This window comes from Tympanuchus pallidicinctus, unplaced genomic scaffold (assembly GCF_026119805.1).
Source record: "Tympanuchus pallidicinctus isolate F22 unplaced genomic scaffold, pur_lepc_1.0 scaffold15, whole genome shotgun sequence".
NCBI classification, from domain to species: Eukaryota; Metazoa; Chordata; class Aves; order Galliformes; family Phasianidae; genus Tympanuchus; species Tympanuchus pallidicinctus.
Genome location: NW_026294669.1, coordinates 19,093,628 through 19,105,142, shown reverse-complemented (window position 1 = coordinate 19,105,142; position 11,515 = coordinate 19,093,628). Strand labels below are relative to the sequence as shown.

Below are 11,515 nucleotides of genomic sequence, written 5' to 3'. Positions count from 1 at the left end.
CCAGGGGTCTGCTCAGCGTACGGGAGTGCCGTGCCCAGCACGTGGGGACCCTTATTCCCGCATGCAACTCCAATCAATTCGTAAGCCACGGCTCTTCCAAATAAACGAAACCATTAAGTTACACTCGCAACTGGAAAGGCTTTGTTCCAGACCTGACTTTTCTCCGTCTTTCACGTTCTCAGCAGAGACCGCGTTGGCGGTAAAGAAGAGCAGCCGAGCTTTGGACGCGGCCATGCCGTGCTCCAGCCCGAGGGCGCGCGGTGCGCGGCGCGCAGGGGAGGAGGCGCCTGGCACATGGCACGCGGCTCAGCCCCGCCGCGCCTCGGCGCTCCCCGCAGCCCCGGCTCCCACCCTCGGCACCGTGACAGGCACGGGGCCCGCGGCGCGCTCCCACCGAGAGCATCGCATGGAGCGTTCGGCCGCGGCTCCGCCAGGGAGAGCGGGGTGGCGGCGGGGGCTGTGGGGAGGGGGCCGGGGCAGGTGCGTGCGCGGGGGGCGCAGCTCCCGCCCGCCGCCCCTGGGCGGCTCCGGTTCGGCGCTGCTCGGCTCGGCTGGGCGCCGGCAGAGCGCGGCGCTCGCTCGGCTCGCGATCGTGTTTGCGCATGACCCCTCCCCGCCTGCGCCCTCCCCTCCCCTCCCCGGCGGCGGCGGCGGCGGCGGCGGGGAAGGTTAGCCTCAGCCTCAGACACGGGCGGCTGCTCGGCGGCGGCGGCGACGCAGTGCAGAGGTGCGGGCGGGTCGCGCCGGCCCCGCGCCCCGTCCCTCCCGCGCCCCGCCTGCCTCCGGAGTCCTCCGCCCGCCGGCGGCCTCCCCGCGCCGGTGTCGGGCCGGCCCCCCGGCCATGAGCGCGGCGCTGGGTGTCCCCCCGCCGCGCCGCCTCCCCCGCCGCCCCCGGCGGCTGCCAGGCTCCAGGAAAGTAGCTTGATGAGTGTCCAAAGTAGCAGTGGAAGTTTGGAGGGGCCGCCATCTTGGTCCCGGCTCTCCACGTCCCCACCGAGCCTGCAGGGCTGCTCCGCGGCGGCCTCCCAGCTGCACGGCACGCCGCCCAGCAAGCCGCCCAAGGAAGGTAACCGGCGCGCTGCGGGGCTGCGCGGGGGGCCCGGCCCTCGGGGAGGGGCCCGGCCGCCGCCGCCGGAGGCCGGTCCCGGGCTGGCGGGGAGCGGTGGCGGAGAGAGGGGTGTCCCTCGCGGCGGCGGTGGCGGCGCGGGGTCGGGCGCCGGGCCCGGCGGCGGCGGCGCCGAGCGGAGCCTCCGGCGCCGGGCGAGGGGCTCGGCCCCGCCGCTCCTCGGCGCCTCCTCGTGCCCCCCTCCCGCCGGGCCGCGGCGGTCCGCTCCGGCCGTCCTTCCGCTCGCATCCTCCCCGGGAGCTGTGCCCTCCTCCGGCGGCGGAGTAACGGCGGTGTGCGGAGCGCGGGTGGACGCGGCCGTTGTTTCTGGATGGAAGGAGTCGGGCACTTTTTGCACCGTGGAGGTGGGGTAGGGACGGAGCGGAACCGCGGGGCTCGTCCCTGTCGGGGGGGCCCCCAGGGAGCGGCCGGCCGCGCGGCGGCGGTGACAGGGCGCCTCGCGGCCACCGCCGCGCTATGACTGCAACTTTCTGCTTTCCTCCATCACGCCTCGGATGATAATATTTTCCTCCTCCCTCCTCTGCTCCTCCCCTCTTGTGTTACACCGACAGGCAGAGCGGGGTGTTGTGGGTGTTTGCGGGGAATAGCTGTATGAAGGTTACGAGCAAACAAGTCCCTTCTCTGTTCCGTTCGGGTTATTGTCTGCTTTTCCTCCTTGCATTGAGATGCGCTGCCACAAGATGTAGCAGTTATACAGCTGGAGAGCGGCTCGCGGCTTTCTGCTGGGAGAACTACTTGTGGCGGGGGAGAACTTTTGTGCACGCACACCCGCGTGCTGAACAGTTGTGTAATTTCTCTCCATTTGCCCCACTTTGATCAATTCCGCGTAGCTTGCCTACGGATGTCTGCAAAATGTCGCTAGCCAGGCAGGAAACTTGAGAACTTGAAATAGAAATACCAGCGAGAAGAGCGGTCTTTGTTTTTCAAGTCTTCCTGTGGTTGTTTTTTTTTTTGTTGTTGTTGCCGCTGTTGATAAGCAGTTTGAGGGCTCAGTGACGGGGATTTGCTCTCCTAAAACACAGGAGATGCTTCTCCATTTTCCGTGCCTGCAGTTGTCAGACTTGTATTGCTCCCGTCACTCTGCACGAGCTTCTCCTGGCAGCCTGACACGAAATGCTCTAGAAAATACCTGGAGAGGGATTACAGTATATGTTAAAGATGCTGAGTAAAGTGGCAGGCATTTTGTGCTCCTGCGCTCCTGGAAGCCGACTGGCAGCAGAACGGCCGCCCCCAGCTGAACGTGCAGCTGATTTTAACTTTATTAGGAGTAGATTTCAGCAGTGTCGCAACACTTGTTATAGATGTGTGCATGTAATATTCATACGGAGTGCCTGTGTGGGGATATTTTGGGATGTATTTCAGATACCGAGTGCACAAGCCTGAAGTGATTGTTGCAGCACAACATACAGATAACGTAAATATATATATATTCTCTCTTTTTATATATTTATACATTTATTATTTAAAGAGAACTGGTGTTCCTTAAGCATGTCATCTAGGCATGGGAAAGCAGTTTTGTGATGTTAATTTTTAAAGCGGAGATGATGAGGATGGTGCTTTTTACATCCCTTCTCACGATTCCTGTGGTTGGATTGTTCCAAGTGCCGTAATTTACACTGTGCAGATACGGGGTTTCAGAGCTGTGAAAGCTCAGCTCTGTGTGTGGTGCTGTAACGGGCCTTATTTGTGTAGTGTTCCCACACTATGATGGCTGCATTGCCTCACTGGGCAGTTCTCTTTGGGAGTCAGTGTGAGATATTGGTGGTGCTTGAATCCCTATTTTTGGCGTAAGCTGGAAGGATGGTAGCAGCACGCTTTGCTTTGTAAGTGTGTATTTTGAAATGGAGCATTTTGTGTGAAAGCAGTAGGCTGTCCAACACTGATAGGTTGGTGTGCTCATAGGCATTGGCTTGTACGTGTGCAGGAACGATGGCAGGTCAAACTAACAAGTTCAAAATAACCTGAAACAAGGTGTATTTAAAGGAGCTTGTGTGCGTGCTGGTTCTTGACTGGCAAGCCCAGGCAGCGCTGCCAGACGGTCTGTGTTGGAAGCAGTATATGAGGGTGTGGGCCTTGGCGAGACCAGCACCGTGCTTGTACGCTAGCACCAGTGCTGTGTGTCCAGGTGTGAGCCTGCCATGCTTGTGCTGAGCCTTTGGCCTGGGCCTGCCATGTTTCGTTATGTGACACCTGTCCCCTCTCCTCAACTCCTGTTTTCAGCAGGCCGGCTTCCCTGCCAGATATGCAGGGCTTGCGTGGTGCCTTGCAGCGCAGCAGCTCACACAGCCTTACCTGCAATCTGCTGGGACAGCTTGGCAGTGGCCCACATGGTGCTCACTATGTGAAGGTTCCTGCTACTGGGAGCAGGAACCCCTGGCACCCTCTTTTTGCAAGTCCAAAAAATACTCTCTGAAGCCCTAATATGGAGAAATCAACCAAAATCAACCAGTCAAACCAACCTCTGACATATGTAGCTGTCAATCAGAGTTCTTTTGTTTCTCAAATTTTAAATGTAATACTCTGTCAGTATTGAAATAGGAAATACAGGGTGAAATTGAAGAAAATAATTTATCTATTTTGAAATGCGTTACAGGTTTGTAGCAGTGCTTCATGAGGTGTTGTCTTCTCTTACTATTTGACTTGTAGGGGCATCACTGCCCAGCTGAGTAGATGTGAATTTGTGCTTTAGAGCTTTAAAATGAAAATATTGGGCATGGACTTAAGTAAAATAGTATCTGTACACTTCTCTTGTATCAGAACTGTCTTGTGTTTCCAATTCCATGTAGTATTGAACTTTCCTTTAATCCTTTGTTTTATATGCCAGTAATTTATGTGTGGTATATTTGGTCAGTCATTTATTCAGGAACCACACAACTTAGGCTGTGAAGAATTTGGGAAAACTGTTAAGTAGTGTTACTGTAAATGCTGTATTTACTGAATCTTGTGCCATAACTCAAGTAACTGCAGTCATGCAGCTTGGCATTTGAAGTTTCTTTACTGTTCACTCGTGGCACTGAAGAGATCACATTGCACAGCTGCAGGGTGCTGGTTTGGAAATGGGAGGCAACCAGGCTATCGCAGAGAGGTTTTGGAACGCGAATGTGAGTGTCTTAAATATTTCCTCCTTTGAGGTTGGAGGCAGGTCACCAGTCCCTGGCAGTTCAGCATGGTGCTTTGCAGGTGGTTTTTTTGTGTGTGCTATTGGCTTTGCAAACTTTACTAGGTGCTAAACGAACTCTGAATCACCAAAATAGGAATGGGAAGGATCAGATCTGGAATTTGAACACAAGTTGAAAGGTGATGACATTGTGTTAAATAAATCCATGACATTTTTCCAATACAGTTTGAAGAGCTATTGTTGTAGTTGTGTATTGGTACATGCACATGAAAGCTACCTGGTTGTATTCAGACTTCTAGGTTCTTCTGTGGTTGTTTGCTTCCAGTGTAGCAACTCAACTGTTCTGTTTTCTTGACCAGTAAGTTCTCAGTAAGTTGTTTTACTGCAGTTTCTTACAATTTAGGTACAAAGCTTTTGAGAATTTAAAGGACATAACCAGTTTATGTGAGAGCAAAGAATGGGAACACTTTGTATTTGAGGGTGATGGTATATTTTTACTGAGAACAGCAATCATAAAAGATTGTTTAGGCTAACTGCAGCAGGTGTTGTGTAAAACTTGGTGTTGTGCCACTTGTGTGCACTGATTCCAGCTTGTGATGTTGCTATCTCTATTGCAGATGTTTCTCATAGTGAGCTAATACAGTGCCAAATTCTTATGTGAGATTTTTTTAGTGTGCCCAAGTCAGAAGTGGGGGAAGAATATCTTTCCCACATTAATGTGGACCCTTGTTTGAACCTGAATGTGTGAGAAGTAAGTGCTGTGGAGAACAGAGGAGATTAACGGTTGGGCGATTGTTTTGTTTTATTTCTGTTTTTCCTTGTCTAAAATGGAATTTCGCATTAACTTACTCAATTTTAAAAGGAGAGTGAATCAATATTCTTAAGGACAGGCTGTATTTATTTATTATTACCTCAATTCAAATGACAAGTATGTTCTTTTGTTTTTTTTCTCCTGTCAGCAAGTAAAGTTCTTCTTCAGCAAGCTGAAATAAGCTTATCTCTTTGTAATAACTTTGTTTTGTGGTAGGCATTGATATTACCTTGGATTTTCCTCTAAACGATTACAAAATGTCAGGAAAGACTAGTATATGCATATGTATCATGGTCAAAGTGAGGTCTGTGGAATTTTGCTACCTTGGAGAAAGGAGATTATGAAAATATGGCTGGCTTAAATAACTCTCTGTGCTTTCTGTGTTCTTCATATAAGGTGGTATGTTTTGTTTTTTTTTTTAATACTTGTTTCCAGCCCAGTTCACTCTAGTACTAAATATCTCACACACTGAAATCTTTACACATGCAGGAGTTCAAGCTGAACTTACTTTGTAAACATATACTATTTAGTAGAATATTTCCTGAACTGCAGCTCCACTAAAATCTAAAAGCATATGAGGGAAAAAGAAAACTTCTGTCTTTGTGAACTTTGTGAATTTCTTTTCGTTTGGCTTGGTTTGTTTTAGCTGTAAAAGAGGGAAAGGGAAATTTGGTTTGCTGGGTTGCTCTGAGTGGAAGTTAAAGTTGTAAAGGGGAAGAAAGAGCACCTTTCTATGTTCAGAACGTGAGTGTGGGAGGGCAGTCGCACAGAGCTCCCACTCGTGACTCAGTATAGCCTTAAACAGAAGCTGGCCTCTGAAATACTCCAGGTGGACTTGAAACTAGAAAATTTCTAATGAAGATGGCAAGGGAGAGGTACTGTGTGCAGTGTTTAAGAATTGAATTCTGCTGCAGCAGAGAAGAGCTAATGAGCATCGGAAATTGTTCTGGATCCTACAGTTCCCTACATCTTAATCCAGTCCTTATTGAGATGCTCAATTTGGGATAGGAACTCAGGATCTGCATCCTTCCTAAGCACCCTCTCTCTGCAGGTTTCATTCCTTCCATTCTTTCCTGAGCACAGCACCAGAAGGTGCCAGCAGGAAGATCCTGGTAACCAGCCTTTCCCAGGGTGGCCATGGTAAGGTGCTGGGAGTGCACGAACTTGTAGGCTTTGACAGAGTTTGCTCAGACTGGGCCCAGCAGAAGGGCTGCAGGACTGGGCTGTTGGACATGCTGGGGGCTGGCACTGAGAGCCATGGGGAAGGTCTGTGCTGGGAGGGGGACTGGAGGTGGCAATTATATCACTGATTTTAATCATGGCTTAAATCAGTGAGCAGGAAATCCTGATTAAATAATTGTTTTTAATTTTGTTTGCGATTGTGCTTAATTATTTTTCCTAAAGAAAAGTTGATTCTAATTGGTCTAATTTTATCGTGCTTCTTACTAGACAGGGGGGATGCATCTATATGCATTTATTTAAGTAATTACTTACAACTTCAATTCTTTGTGTTTAAGAAACGTAATTCCTGGTGCTTTAGATAATAAAGTTAGCTGGAAGCCAAATAAAATGAATCCTAATTGTGCTAGGTAAGAAGTAATAAATATATCCAAGTGTGTTTTTGCATTTAATCCAGCTCAAACAGAAGCGGAATGTCTGTAGTTTGAGAAATGCGTCAGTTATTTCTGGTCACAGAATGAATGGCCACTCTTTCTTGCCCCTCACTGAGGAGTGAAAGTGGCCCTTCCTGCCCCGAGCTGTCAGTTGCCACGCAGTGCTGGCTACCACTCGCTGTCCTGACCTGCTGGGCAGAAGGTCTGGGGTGCTTCCAGGCTGCGATCGGTTGAGCCCACAGCTCTGGTCCTGTCTGTGTCGTGCTGCTGCCTCACAGTGCCAAGGTTTGAATTGTCGGAGTGTGGTTGAGTCTGGTAGCTTAGGGATATGGAACTTCACCTCCAGATGTTTTTACTTGAATTTTTACATCATGGGAGGGAAGCAGTTCCCTGGTACCACCACCATTGCTGAGGGGTAACAGCGGGAGCATTAAGAAATGGGCCTCGCCTCACCATATCTGCACAGCTGTAAGTGGGTGAAAACTTAAAGGCCGCTGTGCTTTGCAATGTCCTTGTGAACAAAGCACCCCATCCTTCAGTGTTTGGGATGAGTCTAAGAAATTCCAGAACACCTTTTACAGGAAATGAAACCTAACCATAACTGCTTGAAAGTAAAGCTTGAAGTACAAGTACTGGATTCCTTTTCTTTGGATTTCTTATACAGCTATACCTTTAAGAGAAAAGGAAGGAAAATGTGTTTTTTGAGGAATAACAGGAAGTCTTGATGTGTGACATCACATATGCCTAACCTTTTAGGGAGATGGCCTGCAGCACAAGAAGGTCGTGGGGCTGTTAAAGCAGGCCAAAGGGAGGCGGTGAGGGTAGGGGATGCTTCATCCCTGGTGGTTGTCAAGGCCAGGCTGCGTGGGGCCCTGGGCAGCCTTCCAACCGAAGCCGTTCTGTGACACTTACTTAGCTTTATGTCAGTATGCTGAGATCAAAGCATATAGATGCTTAAAGCACAGTGTCCTGCTGCTGTGGCTTCTGGTGGTGTGAGGTTTGTTTTTTTTATTTATTTTATTTTTATAAGAAAAATTCTGAACAATATGTGTAAGAATAACAAACTGGAAAATGATAAATATAAATGTCTTTTCTGAAAGAATATATTTTAGATCATGGTCCTGAATGGTCAGTGAATTTGCCAAGGATGTTAGCTGGTTTTAACAGAGGCATTTCCCAATTCTTTCACCACTCAATGAGATCTTGGTTTTAGGGAAACCAACTCAGATGATGTTACAAGTAGAATTTCTATTGCATCTTTCTTTCCTTCTTTCTGAGACTTGTCAGGCAATGCAGTGCATAACTGTGTTTGTTAAATATAGGTGTTTTTTTTCTGGTTAATACTGCATTCTCATTGGTTCCATGCTTTTGTTCTACATTTTGCAGCTGTCTTTCAGCCAATATTGGTTTCTTGTTTGTTTGTTTTTTATAATTATTCCCTAATATCCTCTTTTTAGTTCCTTGGGTCCTCAGAGAGATCAGTCTTTATTTCTTAACTTATTTCTAGTAAGGATGGTGGGAGAGGGCATGTCCTTTAATAAGCCATTATTTTCATTATATAAAGAAGCATTTGAAAACAAAATCTCCATGTTATTAATAATACGCTCTTCATTAGTTAAAAAAAAAACACAAAAACAACAACAACAAAACTGATACCTACTATCGTTGGTTTGTAGAGAGAATTTTAAAAATGTTCATTTGTTTAGAAAGGACTGTGATTTTTGGTCTTTATTAGCAAATTCTCCTAGTCTACACAGTAGTGCTCAGTTGTATTAAAAGTTGTATTAAAAGATGTTCTACAAGTTCTGAAATTTCTCAAAGTAAAAAGCCTCTGTGTTATTTTTCATGATGTTCTTCTAACCTTTCTTTTGCCTTTGTTTTCTGTTTATCTGAAGAGGAATGGCAAGTAATCCTGTGTTTGCTATGCTTTGAACTACAATATATAGCTTGTTAGAAAATAATCTTGCTTCATCTTTGTTCACATATAGTATTTAGAAGATTCTGTGCTCAACTTTCTGTACTGTCCAATGAAGAAACATGTTTCAGGTAACTTTCTTTACATTCATTGTTGTGCATGTTGCATTATGATCTCCGTTCTTCAGGATAACTTTTTATTCAAAAAATCATGTCAAAATACTACATTAATATAACGAGATTCATTGCTTATGTATAACACCTTGTTTTCTGTAATGACTGATCTATTTAAGATCATCCTCAATGACTATAAACTCTTCTGATAATGCAGTCCCTTCTGTGCTTTGATCACTGAGAATTAATTGAATAAGAAAACTTAAAAATTCCAAGTTTATCTTCGATGTGTGAAAGAGTTCCGACTTACAAATGTGAGAATTCACTGGATACATAGTGGTGTAAAATGTGTTTAAATCAATTGGAAATCCGCTAATGCATTTGTCACACAACACTGTTGTTACTAGCTCACTCTTCTCATTCTTTAATTTAACTTTATAGCTGGTGCACACTGATCTTCTAGCCATATACTTTTCATTCTTTAATTTAACTTTATAGCTGGTGCACACTGATCTTCTAGCCATATACTTTTCATTCTTTAATTTAACTTTATAGCTGGTGCACACTGATCTTCTAGCCATATACTTTTTTTTTTTTTTTTATACCAGCTTGTTCTTAGACAAAGAATGTAAATTTTTCTGTCCTCAGTTTTACTCATTTGTATGGTTTTTTATTCTTTGTATTTTTTTTTTTTTTTTTTTTAAACAAGCTTCAAACTTCAGCCTTATGTAAAAAATAAACTCAGGAAAGAGTGGGAGAAGTTCAACATGATGAAATACCAACTCAGCTTTTTTCATGCGTGTAGTTTTAAAAAAAAAAAAGTCTACATAACAAAACATGTTGAGAGTGTCAAAGCAGTGCTCTTTAAGCTGAAATGGCTGCTTTTGATAGCTCAAAAACTCAGCAAAAAGTTAGTCTTCTAAGTATTATCACTAGGTGTTCTTGTCTACATGCTGTCACATCCCGAGTGTCCAAGTGGTTAATATTAACAAACAGTCAGTTTTATATATTATGTAAGGACACACTTGCTTTTTTGCATATACAAAGTGTGTGTGAAGTCTTGATGAGCTGTTTGGTCATTAGGAGTACAGCTGTTAGTAGGATTTGCCATTCCCCGTATCACTCTCTTAGACGTGAAGCTTACACAAAAAATGTGGTTGTGTTACAGTGAAACTGTTGTAAAGTCTTATTATGTCCTTCTTCAAAACCTGTTTCATAGTTTCAGATATATCCTGTTGATGAATATTGCAGATAATACAAAATATGGTTGCTAGGTTTGTAATGCTGATTTTCCCATACCTTGAGTTCCAGCTTTTTCTATTGCTCTTTGCTTTCAAACAGAGGAATGGAAACGCGTCAAGTTCACAAAAAGGCATAATTTGGTTGTGTATTGCATCAGTATTTTTTTTGTATTTTTCTCCCATTCAGTATCTTTGCAACATATAACTTAATTTGGATACGAAGTACTGAAGCCATGATGGCTAAACGGTTTCCAGTAAATGACCTTAATAGTGATTTTTAAAAAAATTTATTTATTTTTACTCTTCATGTGGTGTGATTGAAAGCTGACCTGATTTGTTCTCCTGGCTAAATCTCTCAGAGTGTTGTTTTCTGACCCTTGCCTTGTTCGGCTTTTCTAGAGGAGTGCAAACAACAGCCACTGGTCCCTGCCTGTGTCTGACACCACCGTACTGGCATTCTCCTTAAATCTTCCTTCTTCATTCTTTATTAAAAAAAAAGAAAAGAAGGTGTAAGCTTTGTTGTTGCTGTTGATCTCGCACCTTTGCATTCCTTGCTTTGTAAGGGACGTGGCTGTGGGGCAGCAGTGCCAGTTGCTGTGTGGGCTCCCCTTCTCGCTCCCGGGGCAGGCTGTGCACTTTCTCAGCCATGTGCCCAGGGCTGCCTTCCCACCACAGGTTCCCCTTCTGACTGGTGCCTGTCCACAGGCATGACCTCCCTTGCCATCCTGCTTCTCTGCTTCCTCTCTGCATCTCTTAACTTCATTTTTCCTCTTCCTGCTCACAGCCCCTCGCTCAGCCTTTGCCTGCCCCATTACTGGGTGGCTGAGGAGTGGCTGCTGCCCACAGTTGGTTTGCTGAGGGAATGCTGCCTTTGGAGTGGGGAAGGGGTGGCATTGCCATGCCCAGTGTTGGGCCATGACCTGCATGAGGGTACACTGCTGCGACGCTGTGCTGCCAGTTTCTCTGCACCCTGACAGCAAGCAAAAGATGGAATCCAGTGTTAGGATTATATAGAGGTCGAACTGAAGGTTTGTCAAAAACAGATTTTATTGGTATTTCAGTCTTTAGTAATGGGAATTCCTCAGTTTTTTTAGACTTCAGGTTAAGGCAGGTCATTGCAGTTGCTGTTTGTTACGTCCGCTGAGTCACTGAATCTGTTTTGTTGCGGCCAAAAATGCAATAAAATAGCTATCTGTCAAAAACAAAACATTTATGGTATGAGTTGTCTCATTTGATAAATAATCGTCAGCGTGATGAATAATGTTAGCTTTTAGTACTCAGGAAAATATTTTGTTACGTGAAAGTAAGGAATGAAAGCAGTGAATTAGTGACTCAGGTAACTACATGAATACATATTGTGACTAACTATTAAGAATTTAAGTTCATTTCACAGGAGATTTAAGTGGACTTTTTTGAAATTGTGCTGAAACCTACATAGTATGTAGTATATAGTCGTTTATGTCAGATGTGCCACCACATATGTAGAAATTTGCCTGCGTGTGGGTTTGTTGTGTGCATGCCCTGTGCGTAGGCAAGCAGCATTCCATGCCCAGCCCCACTGCTGGGACTGCCACTCAC

At 45.7% G+C, this 11,515-nt stretch overlaps 1 protein-coding gene across 3 annotated transcripts in view; it reads left to right on the top strand.

Moving 5' to 3' along the window:
* The first annotated feature begins 827 nt into the window (after positions 1-827).
* TLK1 (tousled like kinase 1) overlaps positions 828-11,515 on the top strand; it is a 79,450-nt gene continuing 68,762 nt past the window's right edge. Inside the window, exons 1-2 of one of the 3 annotated variants that reach the window (XM_052674646.1) lie at positions 1,049-1,066; positions 8,657-8,714. In XM_052674646.1, coding sequence (XP_052530606.1) covers positions 8,696-8,714 — 19 coding nt within the window. In that variant the 5' untranslated portion in view covers positions 1,049-1,066; positions 8,657-8,695. Of the gene's footprint in view, positions 1,067-6,106; positions 6,196-8,656; positions 8,715-11,515 lie in introns of those variants that run through there. The other 2 variants (XM_052674645.1, XM_052674644.1) reach the window with 2 other exon arrangements.